The 13,207-nt window shown below is 58.8% G+C and overlaps 1 protein-coding gene and 1 non-coding gene across 2 annotated transcripts in view; one reads left to right on the top strand and one right to left on the bottom strand.

Annotated features, from left to right (window-relative positions):
• Positions 1–79: 79 nt before the first annotated feature.
• Positions 80–13,207, top strand: part of KIF19 (kinesin family member 19) — a 23,868-nt gene continuing 10,740 nt past the window's right edge. Inside the window, exons 1-5 of the mRNA XM_006912409.1 lie at positions 80–118; positions 1,577–1,657; positions 10,928–11,038; positions 11,745–11,832; positions 12,104–12,242. Coding sequence (XP_006912471.1) covers positions 80–118; positions 1,577–1,657; positions 10,928–11,038; positions 11,745–11,832; positions 12,104–12,242 — 458 coding nt within the window. The remainder of the gene's footprint in view (positions 119–1,576; positions 1,658–10,927; positions 11,039–11,744; positions 11,833–12,103; positions 12,243–13,207) is intronic.
• On the bottom strand, positions 8,422–8,540 carry LOC112480157. Its single transcript, XR_003046510.1, has one exon. It is a non-coding gene; the product is annotated as a 5S ribosomal RNA (ribosomal RNA).

The raw sequence follows: 13,207 nt of genomic DNA, 5'->3' as shown, positions 1-13,207 counted from the left end.
GGGGGACCCGGCGGCGGCGGTGGGGGTGCGGCTCGGCCATGCCCGCTGTCGCGGCCTGAGCCCCTCCATCCCCTCCAGCATGAAGGACAGTGGGGACTCCAAGGACCAGCAACTCATGGTGAGACCCCATCACCCTCCTCCTCAACCCCATCCGTGGCCCAGACACCCAGCTGGCCTTAACAGAGCGGTCCTGTCCCCTCACCCCCCACTGAAAGGACAGGCGAGATGAGGGAATGGGACTGTCCTGAGCAACTTTCCCGCAGTCTGGAATGTCAGGAGGAAGGCATCATGGTCATCCTGCCCAGGCCTGAAAAGTTAGGCCAGCTTCTACCCTTCCCCCCTTTACACCTTCCCACTGGGGGACCCCATCCCCAAAGCCTGTGCAGATGGGTCTCTGGGAGCAAGACTGCTCCCTGACCCAAGAACGTTAAGTTAAGGGCAGGGCAAGCTTGACCTGCCTGCCCAGGGGAGAAACACGTGGGAGTTTCCTGGTGAACCACGGGGACCCCGATCAGGTGGGTCAGGAGTTTAAGGGGACTGGGAATCATGAGGAGGCAGACAAGAGCCCTCAGGTGCCAGAAGAGCTGGCATGGGGTGGGGGGTGGCTGGTTATTGGCTTGCACCACAGATGCTGTGTGAGTCAGGACTAAATATTTCAGAGAAGTTCCAGAAGCAACTAAGATGCCCCCCAGCCCTAGAGTTTGCTGCAGATGAAAAGGTGTGGGTGGGGACAGGGTGGGGACCAGAGTAGAGACTGAAGACCGAGTCCTGATTATCAGTGGTGCCAGTCAGAGTGATGAGGGAGAAGGCCACCGTCCCCTCTCTGATTTCTGAGATCTGGGAATGAGCCTTTGTCAGCAGCAGGTGGGAGGTGATGTAACTGGAGGGTAGCGGTGACCCCAGACACCCCACCTCTAGGGCGAGCTCGCTGCTCCAAAGACAAGTGGCCCCAGGCTCTGGAACAACGTCCCTGGCTGTTTGGAATGTGTCTCTTTGAAAATGGCTTGCCTCGGCAAGCAGAGGGAAGACCCACTGTCTCTCGGTGGCTGGAGAATAGAGAGGGAGGGGCCCCATGGCCAGTCCTCAGGTAGGACTGTGGTCCCAGGCTGCTAGGATGAGGAGGGGGCGCTCCCGGGGCTCCCAGCTCCGTCTCGCCATGCTCAGTCCCTGTACCTTGGGTTGCAGTGCACCATTCACAGATGCACAGACAGGCTGCTCCAGTGCCCAGGGCTCCAAGTTCAAAGCCCAGCGGAGCTGCGGGTGCTTAATTTGGGCGTGTGACTGATGCAGCCCGGAGGAGCAGACAGCTTTCTCCCCCGGGGCACTCCCTGAGCCACAGGCTCCTGGGGAAGTTGGGAAACTCAGACGTGGCCCACATTCTGTGGACCTACTGCCCTTGACACAGGCAGTGGCTGTAAACCACTGAGTTTTCCTTAAGGTGATGGAGGCCTAGGATGGTTGGACAGAGGACTCGTGGGTCTTGCCCAGGGCGAATCCTGGGGTCCTCTCAGCCTTCTCTCTGTGGCCCCGCACAGCCCTCTCCATCTCACCTCAGGGGTCTGGCCTTCCTTCCCAGGTGGCGCTCCGGGTCCGGCCCATCAGCGTGGCAGAACTGGAGGAAGGAGCCACCCTCATCGCCCATAAAGTGGACGAGCAGGTACGCGGGGCCGTGACCGGGAGCTGCAGGCAGGGTCGAGGTCTGTTCACACCTGGTGGGAGCAGGCACCTGTTCACCTGGTAGGGACAGGAAGGGCCTCTGTGACTTGCAACACCATCCTTCCTCTACCCATCAAACTCTAGGCTGACACTGAATCGGTGACATCTTCAAGGAAACCAGGGTTCTTCTTCCAGGAAGCCTGCCTAGATCAATCTAAAGAGATCTGAAAACTCCCCTAGCCTGATCCTGACCCCCTGGTTCCTGATCCCCTCAGTCCAGCCCTAAGAATGTCACACACCTTCTACGTGCCCGTGACATGACGTTCCCAGAGAACACATATTTATGTGCTCTGGAGCTAAAGCCCTCCACCAGAGCATTCGTGTTTTGGACAATTCCTGGGATGTCTGTTTGCTGTCTTAATCATGTCACCATGATGAGGTGGGCAGAGCAAGTCCCACCTCTGTTTACACAGGAGACAATAAATATTAAGTACCCACAACACGCTGGGGACGCTGCTAGGAGCCAGGAAACTATGACGAACGGAAAAGACCCTGTCCTCCCTTTGTTACCTTAGCATCCGGTGCAGGGAGACCAGACATGAATCACAAACAGGTGTGCGTTTGCAGGCAGCAAGGCCTGCAGAGAAGTGTGTAGTGCTGTGAAAGTAGGTAGGGGGGCACTTGACCTAGTCCCGCAGGGCGGGGAGGGCCCCCTGAAGAAACGATGCTGGAGCTTCACCAGGAGGGAGGAAGAAGAGAAAAATAGGAGTGTGTGTGTCGGGGGTGGATCTGAACCGGAGGGGCTTGCATGTGCAAAGGCCCTGTGGCGCGAAGGGATCGTGATGCATTTGGGGAACTGAGGAGAAACTAATGTGGCTCAAGCAGGAGAGAGAAGGGGCGAAGGGTGTGAAATGAAACCGGAGATGTGCGCAGGGGCCAGACCACACGCTCCGTGGACCACGGCCGACCGGGATGTTTGCCTGGGGAGGCAGCTGAGGACTCAGGTGCCGGGGTGGGGATGGGGCAGCAGAGACAAGTTTATTGCCCAGGTAGGAGCATTACGGTGGCACAGCCTGTGGGAAAGCCGAGAATGACCACTTGCTTCATCCATTGGCTGCTGTCACTCGCTTCGCCTGAGTGCCGGTGTCCGTCAAGGCAGCGGGATGTGCAGGTGGGGCAGAAAAGTCAGGACGGCAGCATGCCAGGCAGAGAAAGGCACGTGTGGTCACCTGCTGAGCCTGGGCCTGGCAGGCTGGACTCAGGAAGCCCAAAGGCCAAGGGAAGCACGCCGGAGGTGGACGGCACAGTCTGCCATGCCTGCCTGGCCCTGGGCTCCTGAGGGGCAGGCGCCCGCTCCGTTCTCTCCCTTCAGCCCAGATGGTGGAGCAGTGGGCACAGCAGAGCCGGGTGGTACCGGCCTCCTGATGGCTCTTCCTCTGGTCCCTCTTGTAAAGAGTAGCCTTCCTCAAAGACCTCGGGAAGAGCAGGGCATGACTGAGAAGATCCCGTCTCAGCTGGAGCGGGAGGATGCTCGGAAGGTTGCGTAGGGTGGGTTCTGCCTCTTGCCAGCTGTGCGGCCTCGTGCGGGCTGCTTCCAGGACTGTCGCCTCCTCTGTAAGTGTGGGCAGCAATCCTGTTGCCGCCTCCAGAGGGTCTCTGTGCACAGTGCTGCCGCAGTGGATGGCACGCAGTAGGAGTCTAACGAGTGTCAGTTACCATCGCCTATCAGTGACTGAAAGTCCCCAGGGCTGCCGGATGAGCTGATGAGAGGGGCCAGCCATGAAGAGCCAGAGAACGCAGGAAGAGAAACCTCCTTCCAGGCCAGGCCACTCTCTGTTTGTCCAACTTGTCCCCAAGGATATCAGGTCCTCGGGATTGGGACAATGATGGCTCTCTCTCTCAGCTGCTCCTGGCTCCCGGCTGAAATGGGGGCTGATAGGTATTAACTGATGCTGATGGAAACACTCTGGCCCGAGGACAGCGCATTGTGTGCCCACACGCTGCGAACACTGGCTCCTTTCTGTCCCTGCCAGTGGAGAGGGAGCATCTGGCCTGACTGAGTCGAGCTGCGCCTCCGAGAAGGACCCGGGCGGGCAGTCCCGACAGGGCTGCTCCTTTGTCAGCTTTGGGAGCAGGGAGGGTTTTCTGGGCAGCGTGGGCTCAGGGCTGTCGGCACAGACTCCAGGCCCTGCAGGGAGAGAGAGAGGCTTCTGGCCTCCAGCGCCTCCTTTCCCCACTGAGTTCAGAGGTGTGCTTGCCTGGCCTGCTGGTGGGGAGAAGCCACTGCAGATGGCAGGCCGGGAAAACCAGCCGGTCCCCAGTTGCTCCATCCCTCTGACCAGTAAGGCCTGGCGAGCAGCAGGTGAAGATACAGCAGTCCAAGTAGCAAAAAGGACCACTGACTTCCCTTGCCTCCCATGCTGACCAGTCCTCAGCCCCTCTCCAGTGACGCCCACAGCTTGTCTGTGGCCCCGGTCCTGGGGGGTGCTCAGGGTGCAGGCTTGGTCAGCCTTCCTGAGGGGCCAGCTGGCCACTCATAACTCTGTTCCTTCCTCCTCCTGAGGCCTGGAGCCCCAGGGGCTGGTGGGATGAGTTTGGGAGTGTCCCCAGGACAATCTGGCCATGGAGTCTCTTCCCAGCAAAGGGCCAGCTGGGCCCAAGCAGCCCACACAGCGTCCTGCCTCCTCGAAGGGATGTGGAATCACCCACCTGCTTTCCACCACTCCCTGGGTTGTGGCCATCATGGCGCATGGGCCCCGTCCCCACAGAGGGGCTCCCCAGCCCAACTTCCTCTGACCGGTGCTTCTTGGCTCTGCTGCTTGCCCCCTAGCTCCCCTCCACGGTGGGTTCCTTTGCCGCCTGCTGGTGCCATCTGAGGCCCGGGGGTGGGGAGCCGCTGAGCGGAGCAGCCTGAGGTCACCGTTGAGGGCCCAGCCCCTTGGTGGTCAGCGGGAGGCAGGTGCTGCCACAACCTGCCAGTTGCTGGGTCCCCAATGGGGATATGTGGATCGAGGACTCTTTCGCCCAGTGGCCTGGACCACCGTAATGGGTCCTAGGGACAGCCAGTCATTATTCTCCTGGGGACACGTGAGATCGTAGAAACACGGCTGCGCAGAGGTGGACACTGCCACAGGCAAAGTATCCTCTGGGGACAAGAGGCCAGTGTGGCTGGATTCTGGGGAAGCTGGTTAGTGTCTGGACTTGTGAAGGAGACAGTTCAGGTGCCTGGGCAGGCCCGTGGTCCTAGGGCCCCGGTTCAATTCAGGACAGGAATCGTAATGCCTTCTTTAAAGGTCCGTGTGGGCTGCTGCACGCGCAGTGCTGACCTCAGTGCCTGGCACACAGTCCCTTGAGTCTATCTCGAGGGCCAGAATATGAGACGGTTTTGGGCCCCAGAGTAAGTGAAACCGGCCCCGCTTCCTGCCTTGCTGCAGCAGAGCTCTCAGGCCGGGGTTCCCCACACGGTCACCTCCACATGTCATTGTTCCTGGAAGAGTGTGGTGGGGGCTTGGTCTCCTAGTAGAATCTGGGGTGAGACCAGGCCCTGACACCAAATGCCTCTGGGATGCCACCGATGACCACAAAGTGGGGGAGGGGGACTGCCTGAGGTCTGGCGGGGCCCAAGGGTTCCAGGGTGGAAGCAGAAGCCCCAGAAGAAACAGCTGCCTTCTCCGTCCCTCTCTCCCCCCCCACCCCCCACCAAGCCCACAGCCCGCTGACCCTCCCAGTTTTCCAGACTGTTTATCTACAGGATTTCAGTCACCTGACAATGTGTATAATCCCATAATTAGCCTTTATCTGCTCAAAGCAGCCTGTCACCCCCTGTGCTCCTGGGGCCTGGGTCTCCATTTCCTCATCAGGGGACAGGATGTTAACCCGCTCCGCCCAGCCCACAAGCTGCTGAGCGGATTATAGGAGCTTCCGTGCAGGGAGCTGGGGCCTCACAAATGAGAGGCTATCGTGAAAGATAAATAAAGTATAAGGTAACAGATGCTGAGTGTCAGAAACAGGGAGTGCTGTGGGGGGCGGCCAGCCTTTAGCCCACTTGCCTATCTGGGGGAGGGGCTCCCTACGCACCCACCATCTGGATGCTTCTTTACCTCTCACCCCTTAGCCATCACTCCACTCATCTCCCCAGCCCCCAGGCAACCCTCATCTACTTTCCATCTCGATCGATTCGATTGATTCACTTCTCGACATTCATATAAATGGAATTGCACCGTGTGTGGTCTTTGTGTCTGGCTTCCTTCACTGGGTATAATGTTTTCAAGGTTTATCTACATTGTAGCTCGTGTTAGTGCTGCGTTCCTTTCTGTGGCTGAATAATATTCCACACTGTGAATACGCCACATTTTGCTTATGCATTGATCAGTTGATGGGTATTTGGGTTTCCCACTTTGTAGCTACTGTGACTAATGCTGCTAAGATCAGGGATTCTTACACTTAGTGTCTGGATGGCTACGGGGCAAGAGTGTAGGTTAAAAAGGCAGCTTCGGTGAATCTGGGCGGTGCCTGGGAATCTGCATTTCACAAGCTCCCTGGGGAACTCTGACAAAGGCTGGTGAGAGACACAGCCCTAGACTATGCTGTAGGTCACACCTCCCCTCGTCCTGGGCCTCGGGGCCCATAGCGTCCTGTAGGCATGTGGGGACCTGCCAGGACAGCAGTCAGGTAGGGCTCTGTCCCAAGCAGCCAGCAGGGTGTTGGTGGCTTTACAACCTCGGCAGGCTTTTCTGTGGTCTTTGCTATTACGGGGCCCAGGGACACCCCTCCTGGATCGAAGGCGTCTTTCTTGAGCTCTCACAGGATGGCACATTTACAACTAGAAATTGACCAGCAACGAATTTTCCTTCTTAAAGAAAAAACAAACAAACAGAACAACAACAACAACAAAAAGCATTCCGGGAGTGACATCCGCCTGGAATCAGGCTTTTGTTTTGCTGTGTCTTGTATAAAGGGGCGATGGGCCTGGCGCCCTCGGCTGGTCTCCCAGGCTGGGGCTCCCCAGATTCTGATTCTCTGCCGGGGCTTCCTGAGTAGGCTGGGGATGTTGTGTGATTTCTTTCCTTAAGGCAACTGCAGCCCTGTTGGTCCTCCCCAACTCCCATCCTGGAAGAACTTGAGGCACAGAGAGGTGATGCAGCTTCCTCAAGGTCACACAGCAGTGTCGAGCCTGAACCCCATTGGTGGCTCCTCCTCCCTCGGGGGTCTTTGCTGCCAGTCTTGGAGGCTTCAGGAGGAAGAGTCTAGGTCAGAGGTTCTCGATTTTGCTCCTCGGGGGACATTTGGCAGTGTCACCACTGGGAGGAGGTTGTCCTACTGGCATCTGGTGGGTAGAAGCTACTAAACATCCTACAGTGCACAGGATGCCTGATAACAGTGATCCAGCCCTGCGTATCAATAGTACCAAGACTGAGAAACCCTGGCCTAGGCTTGGCCATTTGGAGACCCAAAAGAAGCCTGTTCAAACTGCAGAGTTGCTCAAAGCACCGGCAGCCTGGGGGGATGCACCAGGAAGGACTCCTGACATGCTTGTTCTAGGCATTTCTCACCTAGGAGATGCTGGGGACTGGGGACTGTGTCCTTAATGAGGACACAATTCACAGTTCACAGGTTAGACACCCTCCCGCTGGCCTGAGGCCTCCTACTTCCCTAGCGGACCTTGGGTTTCCAGGGCTCAAAGTCTGGGACTATGGAAAGGTCAACATCTGCTCTGACTTAAGAGAAAGTCTGGGAGCGAAGGCAGCAGGGGTGGGGCCTCTGCGGAGGTAGGAGGGCTGGGACTGCGGGACCAGCCCCCTACCCTGGCGAAGCTGCCTGCCTTCCCCACCCCGGCCCTGCCGCCCACCCTCTCACCAGCATTGGGAGACCCCTGTGTGCCCTGTATGACCAATGTCCCCATTGAAACCTCCCAGAGAGAGATGCCCAGAGTGCCGTGGGCATGAAAATTGTGAAGGAGAAACCCAGTGCCCAGCCCACCATCTTGTAGCTGAGGAAAAGGCCAGCCTAGGGCCCACCTACCCGGGGTTGGGCAACCCACACCCACCTTCCTGCAGCAGGCGAGCCTGCCTGGGTGGCGCATCCATCCTTGAGGCTGCTGTCACAAGGTGCCACAGATGCACGACTTGAACAACCGAAATCTACCCTTCCATGGTTCTGGCTTCTGAGGCTGTGACGGGGAGTGTGTTCCAGGACCCCTTCCTTGGCTTGCAGATGGCCATCTTCTCCCTGCGTGTCTTCACGCAGTGTCCCCTCCATGCCTGCCTGTGTCCAAATTTCCCATTATGAGGACATCAGTCACACTGGATTGGGACTCACCCTGCTCCTGTATGACCATACCCCAACTTAACTGAGTACTTCTGTAACGACCCTATTTCCTGATTCAATCACATTCTGACGTAGTGGAGGTTAGGATTTCCACAACTGGATGGGAGGGAGGACACATTGCAGCCCAAACAGACGGGCGTTTGCCCAGCCGGGCCGTGCTGGCCCACACGGTCACTGGAGAGGCAGAGGCAGGTGGCCTGGCGGTTAGGAGCCTGCATCGGGAACCAGGCAACTCTGAGTCAGAGCGGCTCTGTGCGAGGCAGGCAGCCCCAGGTGCATCATCTTCTGAAACCTCATTTTTTTTTTTTAACATTTTTAAAGTTTGTTTATTTTTTTTTGTTTTTTTTTTTTTTTAGTCGAAGCAGCCCTTGGTTGACCTCACGGATTGCAAGGACCTTGTCAGTTTACAATCCCCCTTTTTTTTTTTTTAATTTTTTACGCCTACTGCACCTGGTCTTCCTAGGTGGTCTCCCACCCATGTACTAACCAGGCCCGACCCTGCTTAGCTTCCGAGATCAGATGGGATCGGGCTGGTTCAGGGTGGCATGGCCGTAGACCCGAATCCTCCTCTTAACCCAGCAATGACAGGAGTGGTCAGAGAAAGCCAGAAAATGTGTGCGAAGCCTGGCACACTCAAAGCTCCCCCAGAGGCAGGGCAGCTTTATTCAGCAAACATTCCGTGGGCGTATTCTGGGTGCCAGCCAGGGTGACATTTAGGGGGAGTCTGAGGGTGTACAGCAGCCTCCCAGAATGGAGGCCAGCATGAGCTCCCAGAGGGGCCCAGACGTCTCGCCTCTGTGGCTGTGCTGGGTCTGTGCTCTGGAGATTCCTGGCTGCGAAGACAGGAGAGAAATTTTCCCAGCTCTCTCCCCAGCTCTGCCTCGCTCGCAAGAATCCCTGGTGGTTCTGAGCTGAGACCTGCTGCCTGTGGCCTGCCTCTCACCTCACGTCTCTCAGCCAATCCTGTTCATCCTTTAAGACTCAGCGCAGGTGCCACCTCTTCCAGGAAGCCTTCCCTAGCCTCTCCTCTCTGCTCCATTACCTCCTGTAGCCTGGCACTTGTTATTAAAATGATCTGCTCCCTGCTCAGCGGTGAGGGCCAGAGGCAGGAAAGCACACCTCACTCTGTCTCCCCAGGGACTCGCTTAACGCCTGATCCATAGAAGGTGCCCAGCAAACATGTTCACCTGACCTGACTCCCTGTGTGGCTCCATGGCAGCCCAGAGCACCCCTGCCCAGCGCCCCGTGGCTCGTCTCCAGTTCACCTGGCTGAGGGCACAGGGCCCCCATTGTGTGCCAGAGTGGACAGGGAAGGGGGTGATGCTCTGGAGGGAGGGGCACGGGCTGGGACCCAGACAGATGGAGACCAGACAAAGCCTTGTTTTAAGAGGAGATCATGGCCGCCATGCTGACAATGCATTGATTCTGGAGCCTGGGTATCAAAGGAACAAAATGCCAGGGGCCATGAGCTTGGCAGTGCCAGGAGGTCGTTTGAAGGTGAACAGTGGGTGATGGGCATCAGTGCATGCGGCTCCCTCTCCCCTGTGCCGAAGGCCCCCAAAGGGTGACCCTAAGGCCCTGCCTGTGTCCACGCTGGCACCTGATCGGTGAAAACCGGTGTGGCTGGTCAGGTTCTCATTGCATCCCACTGGGACCCATGCTGGGGACTTGCTGGTGGGTTTATCTTCAGTTGGGTCTGAAACTCGATCAGGCCTCTTGCTGCTGGCTTTAAGGCCTGAGACAGGAACTGGCTCCTGGAAGAGGCTTATAGGGCAGTGGAGCTGAAGCCCAGAGGAGGTGGCTGGGGACAGACAGGCACCCCGAGTAACAGTGCAGGCCCAGATGACCTGTGCTCAGCATACTGTGACCTCCCAGCCTTTAGCAAGCTGTGGGGGGCCTAAGCCAATGACCTCATTCCTTCCCTGCACAGATCCCCAGCCCTCTGGAGCTGCCCCCTCCAACTGGCTTACCTGGAATCCCATCTGACTGGATGAGACTTCTGGGTGACGCTGCAGATGTCGGGCCTCCTGGGGAGCTGCCTTCCCCTTCCCTCCTCCCCCCTCCATGGAGGATTCCAGAAGAGGGCCGTGCTGGGTCTTAGGCCAGTTTAGATGCATGAGCCCCGGTGTGTAAGGAGGGGGTGACATCAGGGCACCCACAGAATGCTGCAGTCCCAAGGCTGCGGCCCTCCCAGGCCTGGGCCTCCTGCTTCCTCGCTCCCGCCACCCAGCCACCAGTGGCTCTTTGCCCCGTGCCTGGGCCTACCCGCTGGCTGAGCCGGGGTGAGGCAGGGCAGGGAGGGCAGGGTCCCGGGTGCCTCATGGCTGCAGTGCGGTGGTAGAGAGTCTGCAGCCTTTGAGCCCAGATCCCGGTTTGACTCCTGTCCCCCCAGTTGCTAGTGTGCGAGCGTGGGCACGTCGCTGCTTGAGGCCCTGATCTTCTCATCTGTAGAGTGGGAATAACAGCGGGCCTCATCGCCTGGCCTGGGCGGGGAGTGAAGGAGTCAGTGTCCGTGAAGTGCTCAACATAGGTCCAGACGCAAAATAAATGCTTGATAAACGCGAGCCATCATTACTGCTGCTCCTCCTTTGGCGGGCGCATGGGGCGTGGTCTTGCATAAAGGAAGGGGACTGAATCTGGTGGCCTGGGGTCCCATGCGCTCTCAGCTCCTTTGGGGCACTGCCAGTTCTCAGAGAGGCCTCTCTTTTAGGCATCCAGGGCTAAGCGCCCAGACCGGAGCCTGGGAGCTGCTGGGAGCAGGGCCAGGCCCGGGGTTCAGGGATCTGGGGCTGCCGGGCTCCGGGACCTCTAGCAGGACCTGGCCCTGGACCCCTGGCTTCTGGCCCCTCCCATCCCTGGCCTGTGTCCCGAGAGAGGAGGGGTGAGGTCAGTGTGGGCGTGGGGTTCCTGGGTGACTACTGGCCTGCCTTGGGGACCTTTGCAGATGGTGGTTCTCATGGACCCAATGGAGGACCCTGATGACATCCTGCGGGCTCACCGCTCCCGGGAGAAGTCCTACCTATTTGATGTGGCCTTTGACTTCACTGCCACCCAGGTGAGGGGGGACCTGGGTCTGGGAACACCTGGGCCTGGGGATAACCTTTGCCCCACTCAGAAGGAAGCCCTCAGGGGACCTACCACTGACCCTCACCCTTCCTTCCGCCACTCACTCCCTGGCTTCCACCCTACCGTGTCCCCATGAGCACAAGTGTCTTTGCCCCACTCAGAAGGAAGCCCTCAGGGGACCTGGCTTCCACCCTACCATGTCCCCATGAGCACAAGTGCGCACGTGCCTGCATGGTGTACACACAGTCTCTTGCACAGACACACTCGGGTCAACGTGCACATGCCGCCTGACACAGGTACCCACACAGCACACCCCACAGTTGGCCCCCGTGGTGACTGGAGGAGGGCACTTGAGGAAGATAGAGTCTCGGGGAAGCTGACACCCTCCCAGGTCCCTCATCTTGCCCATCTGCGGGATGCTCCCAGGAGCAGGTGTAATGCGTCCGCAGGGCTCGGGGACCGGGAGCCAGCTGCGGGAGTAGGTATCTCAGGTGTCCCGAGCTCTCTTGCAGGCTGGCGTCCCCCCGTGGAGTGAAAGCAGAGACGTCCATCCCCCACTCTCCGCCCCCACTTCTCTGGGGCTGAGGGCTCTGGGAGCAGAAACCGCTCCCGCTGGGGGCCAGGATATGCCAGTGGGCATGCGTGCTCTGCCCTGGCCATGTCCCAGGCCCCTAACGGTCTCTTCTTCCGTGCAGGAGATGGTGTATCAGGCCACCACCAAGAGCCTCATCAAAGGCGTGATATCAGGCTACAATGCCACTGTCTTTGCCTACGGCCCCACAGGTGAGGAGGTGCCCGGATAATGGGAGAGGACTGCACGCCTCTCGCCCCCTCGCCCTGCATCAGAGAGCTAGTCTGGCCCCAGCTTGGGCGGGAATCAAGGATATGGCTGATCCAGACCCCAGCCTAGGGCCCTGAGGCTCCATCCACAGCCAAAGACACCATCCTCCCCGCTCCCCACTTTCCTGCCATCTGGGGGGTCCAGCCTCAAGGATGCACCTAGGTGTGCACGCTATCGGCGCCCCCTGCTCACCCGCCCCCTGCCCTGCCCCAGGCTGCGGGAAAACCTACACCATGCTGGGCACAGACCGCGAGCCCGGCATCTACGTTCGGACCCTCGACGACCTCTTCCGTGCCATCGAGGAGACCAGCAGTGACATGGAATATGAGGTGTCCATGTCCTACCTGGAGGTGAGCACTCCCCCCACACCGGCTTGGACAAGGGGCCCATAGGACAGGGCTGGCCCACCTCTCCAGGGCCAGGTCGCTGGGCGGTTTCTTGGAGTGCTCATCACGGCTGCCGTTCCCCACACGCTCATGTCCCACTTACAGAGATCTGAGGCTCAGAGACGTTAGGCAACTAGGCCAATGTCACACAGTAAGTCAGGAGCAAGGAGTTAAACACAGGACCCCGTGGCTTTAAAGCCACGCCCTGCCCATTGTCCCAAACTCCAAAATAGCCTTGTCACCGGGCTCAGGCTTAGCCTCCCTTCCACATGGCTCACTGCCTTGCCATCCTCACGGGTCTCTTCCTTAAAGCCGACCCTGCCAGGCTACCTCTAGGGGCTCCATGTATGGGGGCAGGGGAGGGAGAACTGTACATACATGGACCGGCTCAAGCCTGCTGGCCTTTGCTACCTAGCCACAGCCCCCGGTGCCCACCTGTGGGAGTACAACCACCTGGCAGCGAAGGGCTGGCGGAGGCAGGGGCATGCAGAAGCCAGAAGAAGCGGGAGAGCTAGTGGGCTGGACTCCATCTGGCTCTTGGCCTCTTCTGCCCCCTCCAGGAGCTGATAATCTCCTGGGTGACAGATCAGGAAGGGCAGTGAGGCATCGCTGCCAGCAGCTGCTTCCCCGGCATACTGCTAACTCCTCCACTTGGTATGGGGGAGGGGGAGAAATGGCATAAGGTTGCCTAGCAACAAGCAGGGCTGGCCATCAGTCAGGTCCCCATCTTCTGCCCAGTGTCCAGCCTGCCTGCAAAGGGAGTCCCACTTGGTTTTGATGCCACGTATCCTTGGCTCTGGCAGCCTGACGGTCTCCTGCGGATGCTGAAGCACCCATCCCCACCTACGAACTGCTGTCCCCTTCTCACTCAGGAGGGATGGGGAACCTGGCCCTTGCCTGGACCTTCAGTCTCCCTTTTGTACCTGTCACT

Source organism: Pteropus alecto, unplaced genomic scaffold (assembly GCF_000325575.1).
Source record: "Pteropus alecto unplaced genomic scaffold, ASM32557v1 scaffold134, whole genome shotgun sequence".
NCBI lineage: Eukaryota > Metazoa > Chordata > Mammalia > Chiroptera > Pteropodidae > Pteropus > Pteropus alecto.
This window is presented reverse-complemented; position numbering and strand designations above follow the sequence as displayed.